Source organism: Nelumbo nucifera, chromosome 2, assembly GCF_055504915.1.
Source record: "Nelumbo nucifera cultivar China Antique chromosome 2, China Antique-T2T, whole genome shotgun sequence".
NCBI lineage: Eukaryota > Viridiplantae > Streptophyta > Magnoliopsida > Proteales > Nelumbonaceae > Nelumbo > Nelumbo nucifera.
In genome coordinates this window covers 70,958,763-70,985,741 of record NC_142650.1, presented here as the reverse complement: position 1 = coordinate 70,985,741, position 26,979 = coordinate 70,958,763, and the positions used below count along the sequence as shown (strand labels likewise).

At 39.1% G+C, this 26,979-nt stretch overlaps 1 protein-coding gene across 1 annotated transcript; it reads left to right on the top strand.

The window, feature by feature from the left end:
• Positions 1–6,812: 6,812 nt before the first annotated feature.
• LOC104604189 (indole-3-acetaldehyde oxidase) lies at positions 6,813–26,903 on the top strand. The gene is given in 11 exon segments (XM_010268456.3): positions 6,813–7,049; positions 7,717–9,299; positions 9,302–9,383; positions 11,706–11,965; positions 12,090–12,299; positions 13,930–14,148; positions 15,808–16,773; positions 21,488–21,583; positions 23,526–23,624; positions 24,076–24,265; positions 26,439–26,903. Coding segments are annotated over 11 exon segments (4,065 nt in total). The 5' UTR covers positions 6,813–6,907; the 3' UTR covers positions 26,657–26,903.
• The last annotated feature ends 76 nt before the right edge of the window (positions 26,904–26,979 follow it).

Genomic DNA, 26,979 nt, shown 5'->3' with positions numbered 1-26,979 from the left:
GCACTTAAGAGACTCGTGTTAGTTTAGAATGCTCTTAGCCATTGGATAGGCTTGGAGAGTTTATTCTAACAAAGTTAACACAGGTGTGCTGCCAAATAGTTGGAGTAGCTTGTCTCAGCTACTAGGGTTAGACCCCAGGCATAAACAATGGATGTTTACAAAAAGCATTGAACCCTAATGGACTTGATTATTATACTGCACTACTTATTGGACTAAGTTGTATTTCAAGTTCCTACCAATGAGATCCATAAAAGGTCAAATACCTAGGCATGTTGGAGTAGTTTGGGAAATTAGTTGAGTAGGCGGTTATAATGATAAGATCGACCTCTTTGTTAGACAAAGTGAATATTAGGCTTTATACTCTCTTTAATGGAAACTTTATACTGCTAATAGTGGATTTCAGCTGTATTTGAAATCTAATTTGCAAAATATATCTATATGTTATATTACTATGTTATAAAAAATGTTTGCAAAATGTTTTAATCTCAAAATCAACCCAAGAAGAGAGTGTGACACTACCTTGCAGTTAGGGGAGAGGTCCTTTTCTGCGAGCATTGTTCTGATAATTATGGGCTGAGAGGTTAAGTGTAAGAGACCATTACAGGGTTTTATCTTACATAAGTCCATTATCCTTGGATATTCATAGGGTGGTTGAATCTAATGATCATTTAGTTGTAAATGTTGGGCCCAAACTAAGCCCAAGCTGATTGGGTCAAGGGTTCACTACCCTAAGCAATGAATTCGGCCTAACCTCTTTCAATGATAGGGTTGAACCCTTATAGACTTGTGTGAGAAATTTGTAGGGTATTATGCCATATAATAGTAAGGCCCAAAGTGGCCATAAAACACTTAGGGACGTCAGCCAATGGAGATAATGGGCCTATGGCCCATTACTTATGTGATTAGTTAAGTTGTCATGTGATTTCGGGCGAAACTAGGCATGGATCTAGGTATAGAGAACCCATCCTCTTAAGAGGATAATGTTTATTAATTAAGGATGGAGATCTGATCCAAATTTGATTTGGATTAACTCCTAGTTAGATTAGGAGAGTGCTCTACATAAAAGAGAAAGAGGGGAGAGTCCAATTCAGCTAATTTTCTCCATTATCTTGTTCTCTCCTCTTCTCCCTTGCCTCCCAAAAATCCTAAAACAACCTAGCCATTGCAAGAACTAATTTTTATAAGTTTTTCCACTTTGTTTTTGCAAGAAAAAAATTGGGGAAATCAGGCTCACAAATCTAATTTGATCCAAGCAAATTGGGTAGCAATTTTGCTAAAACAATGTTGTTGAATCAACTTTTCATACACACTGCACCATCTTTAGTTGGAGGCCGGTGTTGGGACTGATATTGGGCATGAACTACCATTTTGGTAGCTGCAACTTGTGGACTCTATATCTGGTATAATCAATTTTGATTTCCATTTTAAATTTGGTCCGATTCAGTGCAAGATCAATCCAAAAATTTCAAATTTCAAAATCGTTGAGAAATCGGTTCCCAGGTTAGGTTAGAAAAGTTTTTAAAATCGCCCAACCATCAAGCATGGTTCGGCCATCGATAATCTGATTTCTAACTCTTCCAACAATTAAACTTGTAGAATCTTCATCTAACTAGTGGACAAGGTGAGTGTATCTCCATCAAATGTTGTAATGGAAAGACGAAAAACCTAGGAATGTGGTTTGGCTGTCCATATCATTATGTCAAAGACACTCTATCTATGTGGTCTAGGGATTTGTAAAATATAGGCCTCCAAGCATGAATGGTCTAAGGGCAAGAAGTTTTGGCTTTGTACAAAGCTCCCAGAAGAGAATGGATGCAAGTTCATTGCTTGGATTCCTTCTCAACAAAGGGACTCTTACCTATGTATGCCAATCTCAGTAGACTTCCAATTTCAAGAGTGTCCTCTAGAACCTAATTGACTCTTCCTTCCAAGGAAGAAGATGAGTTTGATGAGGAACTCTCAGTCACTAAAGCAATCTAGGGTAATGGTTGGTCAAGTGATGACTATGACAATGATTGTGAACTAACTGTTTGAAAGCACTCCAAGCCCTAAACCTTCAAAATGTTGTAACTTCATTTTCTTGTATATATATATCGATTTGTTGTAATATATTTCTCTTCAAAGTAAAAAGAAATGATATTTTGCATTATTAAGAATGTCTTTTGATGATCCATCCATCTTACTTGGATAAATTGCTATTTGATTCACTTGTTACTCATGCCAACTTGATCAACTCTTACCTAATGATATTGGTATATCTATGTGTTTTGATGCTTTCATTGCCTATCAATGTGTTGCTTAGTTGCTTTTCCCCTCTTCTCATTCCTTTTAAATGATATCAAAAGGGGAAAAATAAGTGATTGTTTGAAAAATGGTAATGTGATGAAAGGGGAAGAGAAAAATGTTGGAAAGAAGAAAAGTGTTGGAAAATGCTCATATGTTTAAGTAAGCAACACCTGCTTCTTTTAACACATAAAGGGGGAGAGAAAAGACAAAAACTCTTCTAAATCTAAAAGTGCATCTATTACTTAAAATAGGGGAGATCCAAAATGTATTAGGAATACATCTATACTTTCATGAAACAATAAGAGATTTGAAATAAATGGTATTATAATATCTATACACTAACGGTGTTGCTTGAATGATCAAATATTAATGATTTCCCTAATTATTGCATTTATCCATGTCATGAGAAATAGCATATTGACGAGGGGAGCTAATCTGCACTCCCCATATGCTTATGTTAATGATTTATCATCATCATAAACAAGGAGATTGTTTACCCTATGTATTTTGATGATAAAAACTCATTAAGAGTGTTAATGATATGAAATATAAGTGTATAGATATACCAACTATTCTCTTAGATAGATTAAAGCATATCCAAGGAATGGAAAACTACTCTTATGAACAAGAATGAGATATTAAGTTCTAGTGTTTTCAATATCGTTTCATTTTATTTAGACATGATGTAATCAACTTGCAAGAAGCACAACTATGGGTTTAATTCTTACATTGGTTCTACCAAAACCTTAGAGACTAATGGTTAAGTTAAAAAAAAAAAGGTCAATAGGTTTTTCCCAAACTCTATTTTGGACAAAAATATGTCAATTCTAAGATTGGTAGCCTAAGAAGTTGACTCCCAAATCCTAGGAGTCAACTACTTAAGTGATTTAAGGTTGGGCCATACTTAGTAGTTGATTGTCTAAAAGCTAATAATCAACTAGTTATGACAATTAATTTCGGTGTCACTTAAGGTGGCATTTGATAAATTTGAAATCTGAAATATGTAAAAGTTAACAAGATATTATTTGTGTTTAAAATCTGAAAAACAGCATAGATGCTTTTACTTTTTAGAGGCTCCAAATAGATAAGGTTGTTTGTGTTGGATGTATCCTTTAACATCTAAAATTCCCTGATTTTACTATTTTACCCCTAAAACATACTATTTGGTAATTTCGATTTCAGCGGTCTCATAGAGGATAGCCCCACGGGGAGTTTCACCATTGTCTCAGACCTCAATCACCACCAACAATTGAATGGATTCACACAAAAAATTTAGCAGAGAAATCATATAACATTGACAATAATAAAATCGAGTTCACAGTAGTGCTATCACCTAGTTCTCATTAATGACATTATACGGCTGCACCAAAACTCAAAATATGGAGATAAGTTTTGAAGATTACAAGATTTGTAGTGTGGCCAAGGAATGGGATCCGTTGCAATGGGAGATGGTTGATGTAGATAAAGCCATTGTTGTTTCTATGCTGCAATGAGGGAGATAATTGATGAAGATGAAATCATTATTTCTTCCGCACTTGTCTAACTAGGATTTGAGACTTCGCCGGAAATGCTATTGTGACGTAGGTTTAAAGATGGTGTCAATCATTGATGACAATAGGAACGAAACACTAAATCAATGTATTGGTTGATCAAATGAGGTTTTGGACTCTCCTCATGAAGGGCTTAGACTCCATTGAGTTTCTCGAGGGTGATTGAAACCTATCATAGCACCTGACCAGCTGGTAGAAGTCCAAGATGAAACCAAAGAGTTGTAGTGATGGAAGAGCGGCGGTGATGAACAAGGGAGCAGTGAGGACAAAGGGGTGATGAGAACAAGGGAGTTGGACAAAGGGAAGAAAAGAGAGAGAATGGGAGAGATGGATAACAAAGGGAAGAAGAATAAGGAATGGGAAAGAGAGAGGCTAGGCACGGGTGACACTGCCACTACTAGGAGTTGTAGCAGCAATGATGTGAAGCAAAGGATGTAGAGAACATCGAGGAGGGAGAAGAAGAAGATGATGATGAAGAAAGAATAGAGAGGGAGAGAGAGAAGGCCAAAGGAAGAAGCTTGTCACCACTGTGTCAAGTGGAGAAGAGGAACAATGCCAAAAAATATCAAAATGGATATCAACGTTGATGCATTTCCTTTCTCTTTCCAGTTGAAGAGTTATGTTGGCCTAATCTTCGAGTTAAAAGAGGGGCATAATGAGTTATTTTAAAAATATATAAGGTTATTTTGGACTTTCAGCTTGGTTTGTAACACGTCTGACCGCATTTAGGGGTCGTTTGGTTGCACTTTCAGAGGTCTGAATCTGAAAATGATGCTTTTCAGATCCTCACACTTGTTTGGTTTTACCTCTTAAACTTGACATGAATATTATTTTCAGATCTGAAAATAATAGACCTTGGACCAGCTCTTAATGCGCTTAGAGCCGGTGCAAGGTCGAAGCTGCCCTTACACTATTTTGGAAATGATGCGCGCTACCCCTGTCTTCTTACGCAGTCTGACTGTTTCTCTCTCTCTCTCTCTCTCTTGCTCGCTCTCTCCCCCTGTCTTCCTGCCACCGCTGCTGCAACTTGCAACGACGGCTCTCTCTATCTCCTTGTATTCCCGCTTCCCGCCACCGCCGCTACAAGTTGCAACGACGGTCCTCTCTCTCTCGCTCGCTCTCTGTCTCTCTCTCCCTTGGTTTTACCTCTTAAACTTGACCTGAATCTTATTTTCAGATCTGAAAATAATAGACCTTGGACCAGCTCTTAATGCGCTTAGAGCCGGTGCAAGGTCGAAGCTGCCCTTACAATATTTTGGAAATGATGCGCGCTACCCCTGTCTTCTTACGCAGTCAAACTCTCTCTCTCTCTCTCTCTCTCTTGCTCGCTCTCTCCCCCTATCTTCCCGCCACCGCTGCTACAACTTGCAGCGATGACTCTCTCTATCTCCTTGTATTCCCGCTTCCCGCCACCGCCGCTACAAGTTGCAGCGACGGTTTTCTCTCTCTCTCTCTCCCTGTCTTCCCACTTCCCGCCACCGCCGCTGCAACTTGCAGCGACTCTCTCTCTCTCTCTCCCTATCTTCCCACCACCGCCATCGCCGCTGCAACATGCAACAACGTTGGTTCAGTGAATAATAATAATATTTTTATTAATTATTAATTATTAATTATTTTAATCTTTTTTATTAAACATTAATTATTTTTATTAAATTTATTTGTGTTATTTATTAATTATTGATTATTTTTATTAACTAGTAATTTTAATTATGTCATTAATTTTTAAAAATTATTTTAATTTTTATTTGTGTAAATTATTAATTATTTTAATTTTTTTATAGTCATTAATTTTTTAGTTTTAATTGTTTCATTTATTAATTATTAATTATTAATTTTTTATTTTTGATTTGTATTGTTTCAATATTATTTTGAGGTTGAAAATTATTTTTTTATGAGAATGCAAATTGAACTCAACATTTCCAAATAATATGTTTTAGGGGTAAAATAGTAAAATCAGTAAATTTTAGATGGTAAAGGGTTGATCCAACACAAACAAACTTATGGATTCAGATCATCTAAAAAGTAGAAAAGCATCTATGCCTCTTTTCAGATTTCAGACACTCCTTAATATTTTTTTAACTTTTCAGATTTATGAAACGCCACCTTGGTTGACAATTGCCTTCTGAATATAGTTGACTACTAAGTGATGCCAGTGTGATACCCGGCCCGACTGTTACAACTAGATGATTTGAATAGATGATCCGAAATGAATTTTCAGATCTGAATCGGTAAGACGTGGGCTAGGCACTAAATGCGATCAGACGTGTTTCAAACCAGGCTGAAAGTTCAAAATAACCTTATATATTTTTAAAATGACTCATTATGCCCCTCCTTTAACTCGAAGATTAGGCCAATATAACTCTTCAACTGGAACCAGAAAGAAAATCCATCGACGTTGATATCCTTTTTGAGTAATACTGGAACGAGAAAGGTAACAGCTGAGATTGAGCTTCACCTAGTAGTCAACTACAAGAGAAAAAAGATTTTCTCTTATGAGTAATACTCAGCTGCTTGGTCCTGATAATTGACTATACCTACCTCTAACGAGAAGAAATCCTTGCCCTACTTTTTTCTCTTGTATATTCAATTAGACTTAAATAGTTAAATATACCTTCTCACCCTACTTTTTGACAGTTTCAACAAAAAGAAATCCTTGCCCTTCTTTATAACGTGAAACAGGATTGTTTCTACCTTGAGACACCACCCTGCAAATTGGTGGTTCTTCATTGACAAGAGATTCTTGAACCTATATTATTACTATAATTATCATTATCATCATTTATAATTAACACGTGCAAAGCAAAAAGTGATAGAATCCCTTTGTGATTTATCACAGTGACGTATCTGCTGACTTGACGTCCACATATCGTTTTTTGTCTCTCTATCTCTCTCAACGTGTTAATCTGGCTTCATTGAAAAAGTCCTGGCCAGCTTAACTTGGTAGTTTGGTAGTTTGGTCGTCTATTATTTCTTAAAAGTTATTTTGTCGTTTGGTTGGTTTTTCCTGGACGAACGAGTTCAATTTCAAGTCGAGGACGAAGCTCTATCCTCGACTACACTCCTACCCAGAAATGGATAGAGCAGAGGAAAAGCTGATATTTGCTGTTAATGGAGAGAGATTCGAGCTCTCTAGAGTTGATCCTTCAACTACGTTGCTTGAGTTCTTACGTTGTCATACACGTTATAGAGGTGCTAAACTTGGTTGTGGAGAAGGTAAGTTGGTTTGCCGAATTTCTTCCTTGGTTTCTCCCCAAAGTTTTATTGTTTCTTGTTATTTGATGCTTCGGGTTGGTTTCTGAAGGTTTCATTAATACGGAATTTTGGGCTTCTATGTGGTTTCTTTTTTTTCTTTGACAGAATGGATATAACTGTTTGATTAGGTGTTGTAGAAGTAGGCTTTGTTTACCTGGCTTCTTTAGCATATTGAGAAGGTTCTTGATAGTGGGTCCTGTGCATTTTGAGCTTCTTTTCGTTTTGTGGAAATGGGTTTATGGATTTTGATTGTTTTTCCTGCTTTGGAAAATGAGTTTGTCTATTTATTTATTTGTTTTTAATGTAGTAGTTAGTTTTGGCTTCTGTGGCATCTGCTTGAAATCGGATGCTCTTTAACATTGGATACATAATTTTATTGTTGCTTCTCTTCATACTGTTGGACTGTGTCTGTGGTCTGTGGTATTTGGTGTTGAATTTCTTGTTTAAGGTTTGGATTCTTACTGAATTCATTACTACTACTCTGTTTTATTTTTGGAGATTATGATTTGACAACATCCTTTTTTTCAGTTGTTTGGAAGATAAGAGAATCTTCCATCATATAGGTCTTCTTAGACTGATTGGAGAATAAAACTTGCATCTAATATTCAGTTTGGATTTTTCGTTGCAGGAGGTTGTGGTGCTTGCGTGGTTCTTCTGTCAAAGTATGATCCTCTGCTTGAAAAAGTTGAGGACTTCACAGTGAACTCATGTCTGACACTTCTTTGCAGTTTACAAGGATGTTCTATTACAACAACAGAAGGTCTTGGAAACAGCAAAGATGGATTCCACCCAATCCACCAAAGGTTTGCTGGTTTCCATGCTTCTCAGTGTGGCTTTTGTACTCCAGGCATGTGCATGTCTCTCTTCTCAGCTCTAGTAAATTCTGAGAAGACCCCAGGGCCAGACCCACCTCCTGGTTTCTCCAAGCTTACAGTATCAGAAGCTGAAAAGTCAATTGTAGGAAACCTCTGCCGCTGCACTGGTTATCGGCCCATTGCTGATGTTTGCAAAAGCTTTGCAGCTGATGTTGATTTGGAGGACCTGGGCCTCAATAATTTTTGGAGAAAGGGTGAGAATAAAGAGAAGATCTTGAGTAGATTACCCTTCTACAGCCATAGTAATGAAATTTGTACCTTTCCTGAGTTTTTGAAAAGGGAAATCAAGTCCAAATCACTTTCTGATTTCAATGGCTATTATTGGTACAGTCCTGCCAGTATTGAGGAACTTCAGAGCCTATTGGAAACTGAAGAAGATGGAAACCGGGTAAAACTAGTTGTTGGGAACACAGGGGTAGGCTACTACAAGGAACAAGAGCAGTACAAAAGGTACATTGATCTAAGACATATCCCTGAGCTCTCTTTAATAAGAAGGGACAGAACGGGGATTGAAATTGGTGCAGCTGTAACAATCTCTAAAGCCATCCAAGCCTTGAAGGAAGAAAGTGAAGGTGGGTTTCACCCAAATGGAGAAATGATAAAAAAGATTGCTGATCATATGGAGAAGGTTGCATCAAAGCCCCTGAGGAATACAGCAAGTTTAGGTGGTAATTTGATCATGACACAAAGGAACCATTTTCCCTCTGATATTGCCACTGTACTTCTTGCTGTCGGTTCATCAATAATTATACAGACAGGCCCAGAAAGAACAGAACTTACACTAGAAGAATTCTTGGAAAGGCCACCATGTGATTTTAAAACTATAATTACAAGTGTTAGAATCCCAAGTTGGGAATCAGTAAGAAGATTTTCATCTGAAACCAAAACTAAGTTGCACTTTGAAAGCTATCGAGCTGCACCACGACCACTTGGATTTGCATTGCCATACCTCAATGCTGCTTTCTTAGCAGAGGTTTCTTCCTCCAAAACTTCTGTTGTTGTAGAAAGCATTCGGTTGGCTTTTGGTGCCTATGGGAATAAATATGCAATAAGGGCAAGGAAAGTTGAGAAACTTTTAGTTGGACAGTCACTTAGTTTGAATCTTCTATTTGAGGCTATTAAATTACTGAAAGCAACTGTGGTGCCTGAAGAGGGGACTTCATATCCTGCCTATAGAACAAGTCTGGCTGTTGGCTTCCTTTTTGATTTTCTTTATCCTATGCTTGAAGCTGGTTCCACAATTCTACGTGGTGGCTTGAATGGATATATGAATGCTTTGCCAACCAAGGTTTCTAAACATGAAAGTAATAATGACCATGTTCAAACGCCTGCTCTGGAAATCAGCTTCTGGAGTTTAATAGGGAATATAGTCCAGTAGGGGAACCGACTCAGAAATCTGGAGCTGAGATCCAAGCTTCCGGTCTGTTGCACTCAAATAATTATTTTCTTTTATGTTGTGGCTCCATTTATTTCATCCATAACTCTATTACTTCTTTCTTTTCCTTTTGGTAGTATCACCTGACTGGTTCCATCTTTATATTTTTATAATTATATCATTATTTTCTTAACCAACACAGTCATTATTATAAATGAACTTACAGGAGGTCTTGTAGTTTAAGTTGTTTGCTACTAAAACTGACCCATCCCCACCGATGGGCTCCAATCTGCCCCACCCCAGTTGGGGTGGGTTTTCTAACCACTGATCGGGTTTGGGGCGGTTTTCAGGGAAGCCCGAAGCCTTGGTGATCGGGTACGGGGCAGGGATGGTGTCCTGACTAAAAAGTGTGTGTCTTTATAATTCTAGGTAGGTTTCAAAAATGAAATAATAGATTTGTAGGAATGATGGGGGCAGGGCGGTGGCAAATTCAGGGGTCCCCATTCCCCAGGGATGAGGATGGGATTTCTAGACCAGTTGGGGTAGGGGGCAGGGTATTTGAGTTCGGGGTCAGCCCCCAGGGCAGGCATCCCCAGTAACAGTACAGATGTGTTAAATGCAAAACTAGAATGATTTAGAGATGCTTTAGAAATTAGAATTGACAGGTTTTATGCAGAATGACAAATCCAAGAATCGAAAAATATGATTAGAATGTAGAGAAAACATGAAGAAAACGAGAAAGAAAAAACAGAGCACTCAAGCACACAGAGATTTATGTGGTTTGGTTTATAGCTTTCATTCACATGCATCAAAGGAGAAGAAATCCACTATAAAACAATACCAGAGATTACATTTGCAGTTTACACAGCCTCTCATAAACCCTAGCTCCCAATACAACTGAAACACCTTTTTACACACTCAATGTGTCTCACACTTTCTCAAGCTCTCTTCTCTTTCTTTTCAAGATACACGACACAAGACAGTTTTCTATCCAGGATATAATGAGATATACAAGAGAACCAAACCCTAACAAGGTCCATAAATGGGTTGGGTCCAATATTGACACAGGTCTGCACCGTGGGGGCTCTAACCTTGAGCCCTCAGTGGTGGGCTACGGGCTAAGCCCTCCACTTCCCCCACAGACCACCATGAAATTTTCCCTTTGGTTTTTTCTCAACATTATGCGGAGTGGGTACTTGAAAGCAGGTTGTGACTGCAATTCAACACATGAATGCAACAGGTTTTAAGATGATATTGCAATTTTAGTAGAAACAATAATAAAAATGGTGGTGAATTAATAATCAGGAGATACCTCAAACTGATTACGTCCATTCTGTTACCTTAGAAGAATCATCCAGCATGAGAAAACTGGAAAAGGATCATGCGCAGAAATTAGAAAAGATGCTGAGGTGGACAGATGGCAAAACTAGAAATAACATATGCAATAGATGGCAAAACTAGAAATAACATGTGTAACAGACGGCAAAACTAGAAATTAAAAAAGATGCTATAAGACCAGTAATATTATATGTAACAGAGTGTAGGAAAATCAAGAAATAACATATCCCAAAATTGAGTATAGCTGAAATGAGGATGTTGAGGTGGACAGAAGGCAAAACTAGAAAGCATGGAAATAGAAATTACTGCATTTGGGGAGGAATTAAGAGTAGTCCCAATAGATAACAAAATGAGGGGGAAAGTCAACTAAGATGGTTTGATCATGTGCATATTCAACATTGTCTACACTAGTCAAAAGGAGAGATCTGCTGAAATAGAAAACTCCCAAAAAAATGTGCTGAAGTGGTAAGAAATTATACCATTTCACAATTTAACAGAAAAATCATGGAGCACAATAGTGAGGTTAGGATGTATATCCAACACCAAATAGCTTGGAATAAGGCTGAGTTCAGTCGAGTTGAGCTACATGCAATTTTAGTTGATAACAGCTAAATAATCCCCTGAAAAAGACTCTGTAAGTACTAAAATATTAAACAGTTTGTACCCTAAGTTCAGATTCTTCTTTCACAACATTCCAATAGATTTATGTTGGTGTTCTTCCTATGTATACTGCTTGCTAATTTTTGGAGATTTTATTATTGATAACAATGCAACTACCTGAATCATGATTTTTTTTCTCTTTCTTAGTTTTAGGATTTAGTGTAGTTGTTTTACTTATTAGATTAAATTTCAAGGTAATTAATATTGATTAGAACTGAATTTAATTGTCTTTCTCACAATTTTAATTACTTTTAAAGCCATAGGCCTCATTCCCCTTATTCATTGTGCCCTCCACTAAAAATGAAATGTTTTTTATTTAATGGAGGCTGAAGGTGCCCTTTTTGTTGATTATTAATGTCACACCTTTAGGTGAGGCCATATATGTGGATGATATTCCTTCTCCAAAGGACTGCCTTCATGGAGCATTCATATACAGTAACAGGCCTTTGGCACAAATAAAGGATATTCAATTCAAATCTCCACCCGAATTGTATGGAGTTGTTAGAGTTATTTCCATTGATGATATCCCAGAAGGAGGGGAGAACTTAGGATCTCAGACCATGTTTGGTACTGAACACCTTTTCGCTGATGATCTTACTCAGTATGCAGGAGAACCATTAGCTTTTGTGGTAATACATGTGGATTTCTATTCTGGTGCATTTTTCTATTTTTCATGAAGGGTTGACCAAAATTGGGCCTTTCCTTCATGGAGTTGTCTTCTGTACGTTGAATTCATTGAAATGGCTTCTGTAGGTTGCTGATACACAGAAACATGCTGACATGGCAGCCAATTCTGCAGTGGTTGATTATGACACAGAAGATCTAGGGACACCTATTTTATCAGTAGAAGAGGCAGTCAAGAGATCTAGCTTTTATGAAGTCCCTCCTTATCTTAGGCCGAAACAGATTGGCAATTTCTCAGAAGGAATGGCAGAAGCTGATCATAAGATTCTTTCTGCTGAGGTTTATCTGATTTAATTAACCATCTATTTATCTACTTGCTTGTCTTGTTTCCATTTTTGATAAAGGACTAGAATCTGGGAACTTGACTTGAACCCACCAAGGGGTCAAGCCCCTAGCCCCCTAGTAATGAAGATTCCTCTACCCTTAATACACAATACTAGGAATTGGAGGACTTATTCCCCTCACTAACAAATCTAGTAATATGTCTTCTGCCATGATGGAATCCTCAGAAACAAATATTGCAAACACATTTCTGAGAACAAACTATTTTTTAATATAATATTAATTTTTCAAAACCAACTTTAAAATCATTTACTAGTAGATTTAGATCCTTTAGAAAAGACATTACCAAGGCATTCACTTTGTTTGGTAGAGTGGAAGATCTCCCTATGATCATTTTTGTAGATCCCATTCTTATCTACTCCAACATACCCAGGTGTTAACCCCAAAAGGGTTTCATTAGTTGGCATATCAAAAGTAGACAAATCTGAAACCCAGCATAGTATCATTATCAAGTCTAAGGATCAAGTGCAACAATTCAAATCCTCCACCAATCATAATGTTTAAGGGCTATTTGAACATGGTTCCAGTTCAAGTGTTTCCACTAATTGCACCTTCTCATAAGCTAGCACTTACATTGCCAACCTTGTCAGGCTTGAACTGCCCAAGCTTAGCCATAGGTTGATAACAATTTATTCCACATACCAATCATGATGGTCTTAATCATTTTATTTTTATTTATGATTATCACAATCCTATATTTTGGATCAAGGACCATCACAAAAGCATACACCGAATGACATGTGATTGTATAAGAAACTATTCCATTATTCATGATGAAAGCAGTGTACATGTCATATTGGTTCTGAAGGTCATAATACACTGTCCAACACTCAGGTGTTTTGGTTGAGATCTCGTCTTGTTGAGCTAGTTGTTAGTTATGAGAAGCCTTCAAGGCTATATTGTGATAATCAAGTTTCTATCAATATAGCGCAAAACCCAATATAGAAAGATGTTACTGGTATATTGAGGTTGACATGCATTTTCTCGGAGAAAGGATTGTATCTGATGAAGTTTGCTTGCCATACATTGATTATGATATGCAGTAGGTGATATCTTCACTAAGGGCATCATCAATTCTAACTTCTAAGATGGAGACTGACACAAGTTGGGAAGAAGTAGCATCTATTTCCCACTTGAGGGGGTGATGAAATATTATTTCCTATTATTGGTTGCTATTTTATGTTGCTTTTGTTTGTTGTATTAATGACTTATACCTGCTATGTAGCTTCTGTCTTTACTTTTTGTTTTATGTGTTTCATATTGGTGACAGGGTAGAATGATCTTTGTATAGCATCATTAATTTTATATAAATAGGTGAACAGGGGGTAGCAGCATATTCTTTTGCTTACATCCCATTCTTCTTTTCTCTTCTACACTATCTTCTCTTCTAACTCTGTTTTTTTCTTGTTTTATTGACTTTGAAACATTGTTCTTTGCTAGTAACACTCGACAAGTGAGAGTTATATCCCTATTCCCTATATCCATAACTGCCCATCAAAGCTGTCTGCAAATTATTTGGTTGTTTATATTGCAACTATTAGTATCACTGAATTTCTTGTTTTGGTAGATAAAACTTGGGTCACAATACCATTTTTATATGGAGACACAAACTGCGCTTGCTGTACCAGAAGAAGGCAATTGCATGGTTGTCTACAGCTCGACTCAGTGCCCTGAGAACACACAGATTGTAATTGCAAGATGTCTTGGAGTTCCCTGTCATAATGTCCGTGTGATTACAAGAAGGGTTGGAGGAGGGTTTGGTGGAAAGGCCATGAAGGCTATTCCTGTAAGTTATCTGTTTGACTTTTCTCAATGAATACTTCTCCCTTCTTGAGAGTTTACCCAGTTATTAATTTCAGAGCTAAAATGAAGCTTCAAAAAGGAAATAAAAGAAAACATGAAAGTAAAACTGTTATCATATATGAGGATGAATATATGATTTCCATGAAATGACCCACCCATATCAATGAGCGAAGATACTGAAATGTTACTTTGGAATTAATCCAAGCACCTAGCTTCAGAATGATAGAATAATAGAGTTTTTTACATGTTTTGCATTTGATGCTTCTGTTTTTCCAGGCCTGTATGTTTGAGGACCTCTCAGATTTCCACTTAGATATTTTTTCTTTCTATATATTAATGAAATTCTTGTCATATATAAAAGCAAATAAGAAAATATTTCCTTGTTTAATCCTGCAAGGGAAGAAACCTGTGTCACAATGTGATCTATAAGAAAAAAAAAAAAAAAAAAACCATGTTGGATATCTAGGTCAGATACATTTGCCTCTTTGCTGTACTGTGTTAGGAGATTATCGTTATTCATTGTCCTTTTTTCCTACATGCGGGTCCCTTATATCTGCTGGACATATCAACTTTTAGCGTAAACCTGTAAGGCAACTGGAATGGGAGTTGGTAATTACCTATTTACCTACACATGGTTTTTTTTTCAATTCTACCTATAGTTTGTAGGGGTGTCAAAAGAGTCTTATGGGGTTGGTTGTTGTTCTATGGATTTGAGAGGATGGAGTTGAGGTATATTTTGTTTATTTTTGTAATTTTCTTCTTTTATGGGTTGGTTATCTCCCATTGCCTCATCTAATTGTAATCCTTCTATTATTAATGGATTTGTTATTTATCTTTAAAAAAAGTCAGAAAATCCAGTGGCTCATAAAATGGCCAGAGTAGGGGTAGGTAGGGCTCAAATGTTTTGGGGTTACTTGTAATTTGGATCAGTTTAATCCATAAAGAGAAATGAGATAAGTAGCAAATGCTAGTCTATGTCCTGAAGTTCTCTGTTCATATTCATTTTTCTCTTATCCTCAATAAAATTTTAGTAGTTACCGATAAAAGAAAATGTTCCAAATCATATTCCATATGGAATTTGCAATTGCTCTGGTTTTATAAAGTTAAAACACTTGAGACAGACAACTGTGTCTGCATCCAACTCACATAGATTCTTTTTCAGTAATCTTTCTTGACAGACCAAAATATTAATATTTGAAAAAATTCTGAATTGTTACATTGATAATGGAAATGTTAAGAGGTCCTTTTGGCAATAACTATAAGAATTGTTCCCTATCTTATCACTTCTGCATATCCAGGAAAAATCTGTAGATGACCAAAAGGTCTGAAGAATAGGTGTCTATCAGAAATGTGGATCAGAAATTGGGACTACCACAGCACATCGGCATTTACACTCCATTTATTGGAATTCTGCTACCCCACTGCCCTTCTGGTTTCCCTATCTCATGCCAACATTGGAATATAAAAACATAAATGGAATAGCCCACATATCTTGATTCCCTCTGAAATATTGCATGATTTTAATACCTTTGATCCTTGCAGTTTTCTATGACTTCGTAGTGTTTATATGCCTACTTTCTGCATATTCTTTTGCTCCACACTACATATGTAGGAATTACAAGTTACTATGTGATGTTTCTAGGTTGCTACCGCATGTGCTCTTGCAGCACACAAGTTACAGCGTCCAGTCAGGATTTACCTCAATCGCAAGACAGATATGATAATGGCAGGAGGACGGCATCCTATGAAAATAAACTATAGCGTTGGCTTCAAATCCAGTGGGAAGATCACAGCTCTACACCTTGATATATTAATTAATGCTGGCATATCTGCAGATATCAGTCCTGTCCTACCACTGAATATATTGGGAGCCTTGAAGAAGTACAACTGGGGATCTTTGTCTTTTGATATAAAGATCTGCAAAACAAACCATTCAAGTAAGACGGCAATGCGGGCTCCAGGAGACGTGCAAGGATCATTTATTGCTGAAGCTATCATTGAGCGTGTAGCATCAACTCTATCTATGGAAGTCAATACTGTCAGGAGCAAGAATCTCCACACATTTGAGAGTCTCAAGCTTTTCTATGACAGTAGTGCTGGGGAAGCCCTTGTGTATACTTTGCCTTCAATTTTGGATAAGTTGTGTGCATCTTCAAAGTTCCACCAAAAGGATGCAGAAATAAGACAGTACAATAGTTGCAGTAAATGGAGGAAAAGGGGAATCTCAATGGTGCCCATTCTGTATGAAGTGTCATTAAGGCCTACTCCTGGGAAGGTAAGCATTCTCAATGATGGGTCTATAGTGGTTGAAGTTGGAGGGATTGAGCTGGGCCAGGGGCTCTGGACAAAGGTGAAGCAGATGACTGCATTTGCTCTTAGTCCAGTAAAATGTGATGCAAGTGGAGACCTCTTGGAGCGTGTACGGGTCATTCAGGCAGACACATTGAGCTTAGTACAAGGGGGGGCGACTGCTGGGAGCACCACATCAGAGGCAAGCTGTGAAGTAGTTCGAATCTGCTGCAATGAGTTAGTTGAAAGACTAACCCCTCTCAAGGAAAGGCTGCAGGAGAAGATGGGTCCAATCTCATGGAATATGTTGATTCTCCAGGTGATTATTTAAATTTAAATTATTTACGTTCTGGATTTTCTCAAGTCATGATGGAGAGGGAGAAGACATTCTTCTCAACTTGGACATCAGATGATCTTAACCATCTTTACTATAAATTTGATGTTCAAGTTTATATGATTACATTCTTACCAAGAAGTAACTGGTGGGGCCTACCAACAATCCCTGTGAAGGGAGGAAGAGAATTTCTTTTCAACAGAGACAACCTACCAACAAGCCCAGCTGCCCTGGTACCCTCCAAATGTACAGGGGTGATTGGATTTCATTGTTTTGCTTCTATTTTGTCTCAAGCAGTTGTTATTCTAATTTTCTGAGAGAGAACTATCTTTCTAATTGAATATGAGAAGAGGTATGATCCTCAAATACAGGTTTAGTTGTAAGCTAAGCCTGAAATACAGTTTCACAGCCTACGCATGTTTAAGTTACTATATGTTCTACCTGTGGTGCTAGCCATATTGTCTATGTTAGGCCCAGCGGAGGAGAAGATCCAAGCGGTGCAGGTCAGGCCCATCGGGCCCATGCGCTAGTCCAGTACAACCCAAGGATCACGCGAGTGACACCACCCATCACACTCGTATACAACCGACGTCCACGTTTTGAAAAGTAACCATGTACTGAGCGTGATCATGCACTGAGAAATGTCAGAATCGGTTATACTTGGCCATTTGCTATATAGGCCCATTTACGAATGCATGAAGGCAAGAATGAATCATTGAGATTTTCCCTCTCTCTCTCTCTCTCTCGTCTTCTACCTCTCGTCCATTTCAGGAGGGCGAGCTCCCTCGAACCAGCTCACCAGTGATTACACAGTAGCAGGGCTTATCAATTGGTATCAGAGCCTTGCCACGATGCCAACCACCAGGGCTTCGTCTGCCGAAGAGCGGATTAACCGAGTAGAAGGAGAAGTTCAACAGACTACCAATGAACTGAGAGAAATCAAAGAAACCCTCTCAGCACTGGTAGGCCAGTTCGAACGTATGTCATCAGCTCCCAGATCCACGGAGGTTGAAGGGTCCAGCAGTAGTGGCGTTAGGCGAGGAGGAGTGTTTCCAGTCAAGGCTGCCAAGATCGACTTCCCTCTGTATTCAGGTGATGATCCTATTCCTTGGATTTACAGGGCAGAACGCTACTTTGAATTCCATAAGACTCCGGCAGATCAGAGGGTCTCCATTGCCGCCATACGTATGGATGGTTAAGATATCATGTGGTACCAGTGGTACCGTAAGACCCACCCTCAGACCACCTGGTTGGACCTTACTGAAGCCTTACGTGTGAGATTTGGTCCCTCTGGTATGAAAATTTCAATGAGTCTCTCTCTCGGGTGAGATAGACGGGCAGTGAGGGAATATCAGAATGAATTCGAACGGTTGGCAATAGGGGTTCATGGTTGGCCGGAGGCTGCCCTGGTAGGATGCTTTATAGGGGGCTTGAGAGAAGACATTCGCATAGAGTTGAATACTGATGAGGGCGGATTTGGCTCTCATTGTAACACATGAGACCTCGGAACACCCGGAATCACTTAGGCAACAACTTGCCTTAGCCAAGTTGATGGTGTCCGACTTGGCGGCCCGGCCCAGGCGCGACTTGGCGGCTGACACAGACGTGCCCTGGCGGCCTGGCACAAGCGCGACTTGGCCCTGACGCGACCTGGCGGTCTAGCGCGCCTTGGTGGTCTGGCCCTGATGTGACTTGGCTGCCTAGCACAGGTGCCGACCTGGCAGCTTGGCCCAGGCGCGACCCGGCAGCATGGCACAGGCGTCGACCTGGAGGCCTGCGAGACGTACTCACCGACGAATTCGGCATGCATATCCTAACACTCCCACGATCCTTGGAAGTTGGGCCACGTGCCGAACGATCCGGAGGGTGGTCAACGTGCATGGCAATTACCTCTAGGAATCTCGGACCACTTAGACGACCTCGCGAAAATCTCCGATATGGTGCGTGAAGCCCACGCCAAACAATGCCTATATAAAGGCACCAACCCCAATGGCATAAAGGGGGCAAGTAAGCAAGTAAGCAAGTAAGAAAGTTCTAGCTCTCATACTTTATGATTTTTAGCTCGCAGTCTACTATGAGAGTACTGACTTAAGCATCGGAGCGACCTCGCCAAGTTAGCCACCCCGGGTCCTCTAACATTTGGTTCCTTGCAGGTCTCTAAAGAGCAACAAAGCTCATCAATCCAGCTTGCTGCTAGGCAGCTTGGCACCTGGTTAGCCCGGCACCTCACAGGCAACTCGACACCTGGTCAGCTCGGCACCTCACAGGTAGCTCGGCACCTAGTCAGCCGGCACCTCATAGGCAGCTCGGCACTTGGTCAGCCCAACACCTCACAAGTAGCTCGACACCTCACAGGCAGCTCGGCACCTGGTCAGCCTGGCACCTCACAGGCAGTTCGGCACCTGGTCAGCCCGACACCTCACAGACAGCTCGGCACTATAGTCAGCTCGCCACTTAACCTGCCTAGCTTGACCCAACTCGGCAACCAAAGTTCTCCACTTCGGCCTGAGTCATCAGCCACAATGACGAGATACTTAGCACAAAAATTGGCCATCACCCAAAAATTGATTCATCAGGTGTGAAAAGGATGGTGCAAGAATTTGTGGCCCGATGCACTATATGCCAGCACTGGCAGGGTTGTTGCAACCTCTACCCATTCCGATGGGGTATGGGAAGAAGTTACTATGGACTTTATAACTCGGCTGCCCATGTCCCATGGAAAATCAGTGGTGTTGGTGGTGGTGGACCGACTAAGTAAATATGCTCACTTCATCAGTCTTTCCCAACCATATTCAGCAACTACAGTGGCCCAAGCCTACATCCGGGAGGTAGCCAAACTGCACGGGACACCACAGTCCATATTAACAGATCGGGACCCCCTCTTCATGAGTGCCTTTAGGAAGGCATATTGCACAACTCAAGGAGTTCAGATGTTGCATTCTACCAGCTACCATCTGCAGACAGATGGACAATCCGAAGTCGTCAACTGTTGCTTGGAGACATACCTGAGGTGTTTTGTGGGTGATAGGCCCAGACAATGGGCCCAGTGGCTGCCTTGGGCTGAATATTGGTATAATACCACGTTCCAGGTTTCAGCTGGAACGACACCCTTTAAAGTGTAATACGGTTATGAACCTCCTTCCATTCTGCCGTATGAGCCGGGGTACTTCGTCGGTTGCCAAGGTAGAGACAGTTACAAGCAAGGGGCAGTACTATCAAACTCCTCAAATTCCACTTGCAACAGGCCCAGCAACGAATGAAGTTAACCTATGATAAGAAGCATCGAGAATTAGAGTTCTCAGTAGGGGATTGGTTTATCTACGGCTCCAACCATATAGACAGACCTCCTTGGTGAGGAGGGCATCCCAGAAGCTATCTCCTAGGTACTTCGGCCCATTTCAGGTGGCAGAGCGAATTGGGCTTGTGGCCTACCGTCTCCACTTGCCTGCCGGGTGCCAGTTGCACCCCGTCTTCCATGTCAGCCTTCTGAAGCCATGCCTGGCTTCCACTGATGTTATCAGCCCCACCCTTCCACAATTCACAGAGGAAGGGAAAGTGATGTTTGAGCTACTACTGATCAGAGATCTATGTTGGGTTCGCTGGGGCAGTAAGGTCTTTAAACAGGCCCTAGTCATATGGCGTGGCTTACCTCGGGAGGATGCCACGTGGGAAGACTATGACCAACTACAGAAGCAGTTCCCTTCCCTCGACCTTGAAGACAAGGTCATTCTTGAAGGAGACGGGAATGTTAGGCCCAGCGGAGGAGAAGATCCAAGTGGTGCAGGTCAGGCCCATCAGGCCCATGTGCCAGTCCAGAACAACCCAAGGATCACGTGAGTGACACCACCCATCACACTTGTATACAACCGACGTCCACGTTTTGAAAAGTAACCATGTACTAAGAACAGTGATCATGCACTGAGATATGTCAGAATCAGCTATAGTTGTTAGCTGGCCATTTGCTATATAGTTGTTAGCTGGCCATTTGCTATATAGTTGTTAGCTGGCCATTTACGAATGCATGAAGGCAAGAATGAACCATTGAGAGCTTATCAGTCTATATGTTCGGGACAACCTAGATTGCCCATGGCCATAAAGCTGCATTATTCAAAGCAAGAATTCTGTAGATTATTAGAAATTCTCTTAAACAAAGAATTAGTTCTGTTATGGATGCTGAGGCTATATTGTTGTCCAGACATCAAAATAATAGACTGTTAGACCGTTTTTTTTCGGTTTTTCCTCGGTAAACTAAAGAGGCTGTGTTTTTAAAGGACAGTTATTAAGTTTCCTTCAACTTTCTGTTTCTCTCTTACTTTCTGTTTCTCTCTTATTTTTTATCAAACCAAACATAGCCATTGGATACAGCCAAAATTTTTTTTACTTGGAATATTAACTGTAATAAGGAGATTTTTCAACATTGATGGTGAAAATCTATGTATATTCTGAATACCCAAGAAGGCACCTGGTTGAACTGTCTTGATGGCTAAAAGTGTTCGTTAATCCAATGGTTCCTCTAATACTTGAACATTGTCAAGTAATTCCAAAAGGATGCATTAATATTATGATGCTGGATTTGCTAATTATTACAATTTTATCACAGAAGTGATAAGAATTTCACTTGTCTTTGGAAATTTTGTAGAAACTGCATTTGGCAGGAAAAGCATTCTCTGTCTCAATACATCTGGTTTGCACCTTGCAGGCAAATCTACAAGCAGTTAACTTATCTGCAAGTGCTTACTATGTTCCTGAATTTACACCTATGCGGTATCTAAATTATGGTGCTGCTGTTAGTGAGGTGAGTACATCAATATATTTGTTTTACATTTTTTATTTGTATAAAACAACATTAGTGTATTTTTGAAATTTTTGGGAAAAGAGACCAAGTCTGACTCATATGCTTTAACCTTGAAACTTAGATCCCTATTCCAAACAAACATAGGTGCTGCTCTCACCGTCAATGAGCAGAAGATTCATGAAGGCCCTTCATACCTGCATTAAACATGCTTCAAAACTCTAGTCATGCATTAAAACAGCCCCACTACTCCCTATCACTCACCCCCTTGTGTGAAATCTCTCATGCAACCTATTGTTTGGAGGAGAAGTGAATGAACACCTCCCTAACCACTCCTCACTCTCATAACCTTCCTTTATGAAACAAAAGCTGAGGCAAGTCTAAGTCTTTATTTCTCTACCTTGCATGCATATATACACCTGTACCCTCATCAACTAACAAAATTGTCTACCCCCACCCCCACCCCCCAAACGAATTTTTAATTAATTGGACTAGCCACTCTATACAAGTAGGAATTGGAAAGTAATATAAGTATCCCTTCAATATAATATTGCCAATATCGTTATAATCAAAACAAATAGATATAGTACAATAATGAGTACATAGAAGACAGGCATTTCAGAAATACAAGAGAAAACAACCCCAAGAAGAAGCCCTGGAACACTTCCTGAAGCAAGACAATCAATCGGAAGACCACATAAGGACCAACCATAGCTGCCCAACTGTCCAGAATAGTCCAGTATCCCTTTCTACAAAAATCGATCTCCAATAAAGCCTTAAATAAATCTTCCCAGGTTGAAGAAAGAAGGTCAAGCCCTTTTTCCTCATGATTCTTCCTGTTCTCTAGGTAGATCTTCACTATCTCATTGTGGGTAATAGGAAACCCCAAAGAACTCCAAGAATCAGGCCAAGAAGTTGTAGTCGATCATCCCTACTATACTCTCATGCAGCCTCTGATCCTAGGGCTGCATGAGAACTCTCTCAAAAGAGTTTAAAGCAGTTCTTATACCAAGTAGTCAAAGTATAACTTGATAAGAAACAGAAAACAGCAACAAAACCAAGCAGAAAAGCCTGTAGAAAGAAGAGAGAAAATGAAAGGGAGGCCAAAACAACCATTCTGCTGCCCATACCTCTTCATTTTATACTTGTTTGCGAATACAATCAATTGACAACAAACCCCTGCCAACCTAACTTAAGTGTGGTCCCAACAACTTAAATAAAACTATGCTAATAACTTAGGCCCAATAACAAACAGTACAAATAAATAACAAGTAATTAAAACCTAAGAACTAAAGGCCCATTGGGTTCATTAGACCTATCAGCTCTACAAACAGCCCATAAGCTCGACACCTTCCAATTGAGCTTACTTACATGATGCACAGATATGGACACGAACATGGACATAAAGGTACAACTCTCCATTTACTTAAATCCTTGAAATGGATATGCATATGGGTGTCCCATGTATATCATGCTTATTTATCTAGTTTTAAAAGCAAAATGTAATTTCTCACGACTAATGTCTTTCAAAATTTAATTAAATTTCTTATTATGTACAGATTTGTTTATAATATAATTTGTTGAAACATGCCATTTGACATATTTTACGAGTGTTAACTCTGTAAAACACATCTATAAGTGTGCAATATCCAGTGCCATATCTAATAAGTATGATGTTCAGCATTGGTATGCAAATCATGTATAGGTATCTAGGTATCATAGGTCCACTTCCCAATCATTAGAACTTCTTTTTTATGGATTATGGGACTGAGCCTAATACTCCATAGTTAATTCTGATATATAATGACAATATGTATACAATTTAACCTAATTTCTGTACTGAAAGGTCATGTAGTAGATTTGCTAGGTACCATAAAAAACACTTGTCTACTACTCTTCTTAAATTTCAATAAACAGCCAACAAATGAAGCTGTTTGAATCACAGGTGGAGATAGATCTTCTCACTGGAGCAACTTCAATTTTGCAAACGGATATTATTTATGACTGCGGACAGAGCTTGAACCCTGCTGTTGATTTGGGACAGGTTTGTTCAACTGCAATGCTATTTGAAGTTGTACCCCATTCTTAAGTTCCTATCCTTCTGTTACTCACATTCTCAATACTTGGAAGTTTATTTTGTTTTTCTCATTCATTTGGTCCATAACATGCATGTTAGTAACAATTTGACAATCACACTTCTGTAGCTAAAACGCATAGGGGCTGCCACTGACAGCTAATCATTGTTATCATATTGATACCACCAGGAATCTTTCTATGTGAAATTGATCTGGCTGGATGATTCTAACCATTCTGTATCATATCTCATCCTGTTATTAGCCAGAACAATTGGTAAATGTGAAAAATCTGTAGAATGATTATGATATTCAGTCAGGTCCTTTTGTTCTAGGACTGTCAGGTGGAAGATTTGAATGGGTTGTCTGGGCTACCACAGAACTATGTAAGTGGGCCTCACATTTGAAAATTTCTTTGCACAGATTGAAGGTGCTTTTGTACAAGGAATTGGTTTCTTCATGCTGGAAGAGTACCTCAGCAACTCAGATGGGTTGGTTATATCAGAGGGTACATTCACTTACAAGATCCCAACCATTGACACAATACCAAAGCAGTTTAATGTTGAGATCCTGAACAGTGGACATCACCAAAAACGTGTTCTCTCCTCCAAAGGTAAATTCTGATTTACAGAGCAATTATAGAAAGACTTCCTTAACCAGCTATTTAAGTACTTAAAATACCTTCAAGCTACCATTATTTTGTTTTTGATGGGCAATTCAATTTACCATCATTTCAATTATAGAAAAGAACATAATTCTTTTGGAAAACTATCCTATATGAAACTTTTAGAAATAAAATATTTAAGTCTCCCACTGACCAAAAAAAAAATATTTAAGTCTCCCCCCCCCCCCCAACCTTTTGGTACAAAATGTGGGAAAAAAAGAGTAAAGCCAGGGAGTAGCCCTTCCCCTACTTTCATCTAAGTGAAAGATCACCCTCAATTTTTTTAAGTAGAATGCTCTTTTTGGATAGCCAATCATCAACTGTTGCCTTCCCTCCAAGAATGATAAAATTACATAAGGGCTGTCTCCCAGCCCCCAAATCATATTTTATTAACTCTAATTACAATGAATGATAAAATTACATGAATGCACTTAATAGGGTTGCAGCAAGAAAACTAAGAACTAGTGGCCAGCCCAACATATCAATAGTCATTATACTTGCCAGGTTTGGAACTACTTTTCATTATTTGGGAAATCTTGGATTGCCCCTCAAAATGTAATGTAGCTGTTCTCACAAGACTTGTAGGGTGCAACACTAAGAGAAAGAAGTTACCATGGCATCATATAAGGGCTGCAATATTATTGAGCATTTGGGGGGAAAGAAATGCAAAGTATTTGATAATAAGAAGGTAGAGATGAAGCTTTGATTGAATTAATCAAGGTAAGAGTGGTTTATTGGGGTATTAATTTGTGAAGAATTTAAAGGTATTAACATGAATGATCTCTTGAGAGGGTGGAAAACTCTGGTTGATTGTGAAATAGGAAGACCACAGAAAGTGGTTGAATGGCACCCACCAAAGATAGCAGTCTCAAGTTCAACTTCAGTGGCTGCTATCTTGGCAATACAGGAGAATCGGGGCTAGGTTGAGTTGTAAGGATGAAGATGGTGTTATCAAATTAAGTTTCTGTGGAGCAATTGATGTTGGCAATTCATTAAGGGCCAAATTGTCGGCGGTGATATAATGACTCAAACTTCTGTCACTACAGAATGGATAGGGATGATTGTTGAAGGTGGTTGCAAAGTGGTTATCTCATGGCTCAATTCCAAGGAAGAACCATCATGGAATTTCAGGGCCTTGGTCAGTGAAGCAAAAAATTTGGGAAGAAACCTGAACAGCTCATTTATATGGGTCCTCAGATTGGCTAATTCCCTTGCTGATAATCTAGCCAGTGCTGGTGTCAATTGTCAAGGGTGTATTTGAGGAATGCCTGGGCTAGGGTGGTTCCATTTGTAATCTGCCTCTTGTATTAGTATATGCGTGATCATTTCTTAGCTGTTGTTCTGATCTCCTTACTGTCTTGTTTGAACAGTTTGGTTATACTCTTCTTCTATTAATATAATTATGTCCTTTATCAAAAAGAATAAAAAAAAAAATAACAGCAAAGAGACCACTGGATACAGTGGTATGGGCAAGGTCCAGGTAGACCCACACCAGGACCCTAATAAATCCATCCTAAGTATGTCTTTTATGGTCTTGGTCTGTGTATGAAACAGGTGGTTATAGAGCTGTCCTGCAAATAATTAGCATTTGATTGGGTATCTAGAAGTTGATGGTATCTCATAAAAAAATACACAAATCTAATCTTTCTTGCATTCTTGCAGTAGCGAAAGCATGTTGATATGCATTATCCTCTCTTATAAATTTAAAGATTCATATGCTCATATTTTTAACTGCTACCCACTAACTGGGTCCAAACTTGAACCTGATTCTTAAACGGGCCTTCAGTCCATGGACCAGGTTTGAAGCTTTGGGCCTAGCCCCTACAAAATTTGACTGGGTATGTCCACTATCTTGCTAATTGAATGCCCATTGCAACCATTCATACTGCCCAACCTTTAATTGGGCCAATTGGATCATGCAAATGGGTTGGATACCCTGCATCATGGCTAAGGGTTCTATGAACTTGGTAAACTGGGAGTATTGGTTTTCTTAGGATACAGTAATAGTTATTTCATCAAAAATAAATAAAAAAAAATCCTAGTGGAATATGCACAATTACATATTTTATCAGGTTAAGCAACATGACTGATAATAACCAATGGTTATTTGACTCTTGTGCAGCTTCCGGGGAGCCACCATTACTTTTAGCAGTATCTGTTCACTGTGCAACAAGAGCAGCCATTGGAGAAGCCAGGAAGGAGCTTCTTAAATGGTGCAGCTCAGATGAATCTTATTCAGCCTTTCAGTTGGAAGTCCCTGCAACCATGCCTGTTGTTAAGGAGCTATGTGGGCTTGACAATGTGGAGAGATACTTGCAGAGCCTGCTTTCTCATAAATGAATTAGAAGCTCATGGTCATGATGTTTTGCGCATTATATAGACACACGCACATACTGTGTTTTGCTAATAAACATAAAAAAAAAAAAGCATATTGTGTTTTGCTAATGGCATATGATTGAATGACTAGTGAATTTATTTTGATGTGCAATTTTCATGAGTTTTATTTTGATCAAGTAAGCATCTCTTCAGGGGAAAATTATGTAGTGAATATTGAATGTTACATGGAAATGAATGCATATTTGTGACGGATTTGATGCATAAATGGTTGATTTCACATGAATGTATTGAATCTTCTCCAAATAACTCTGTATGCTCATTAGTTC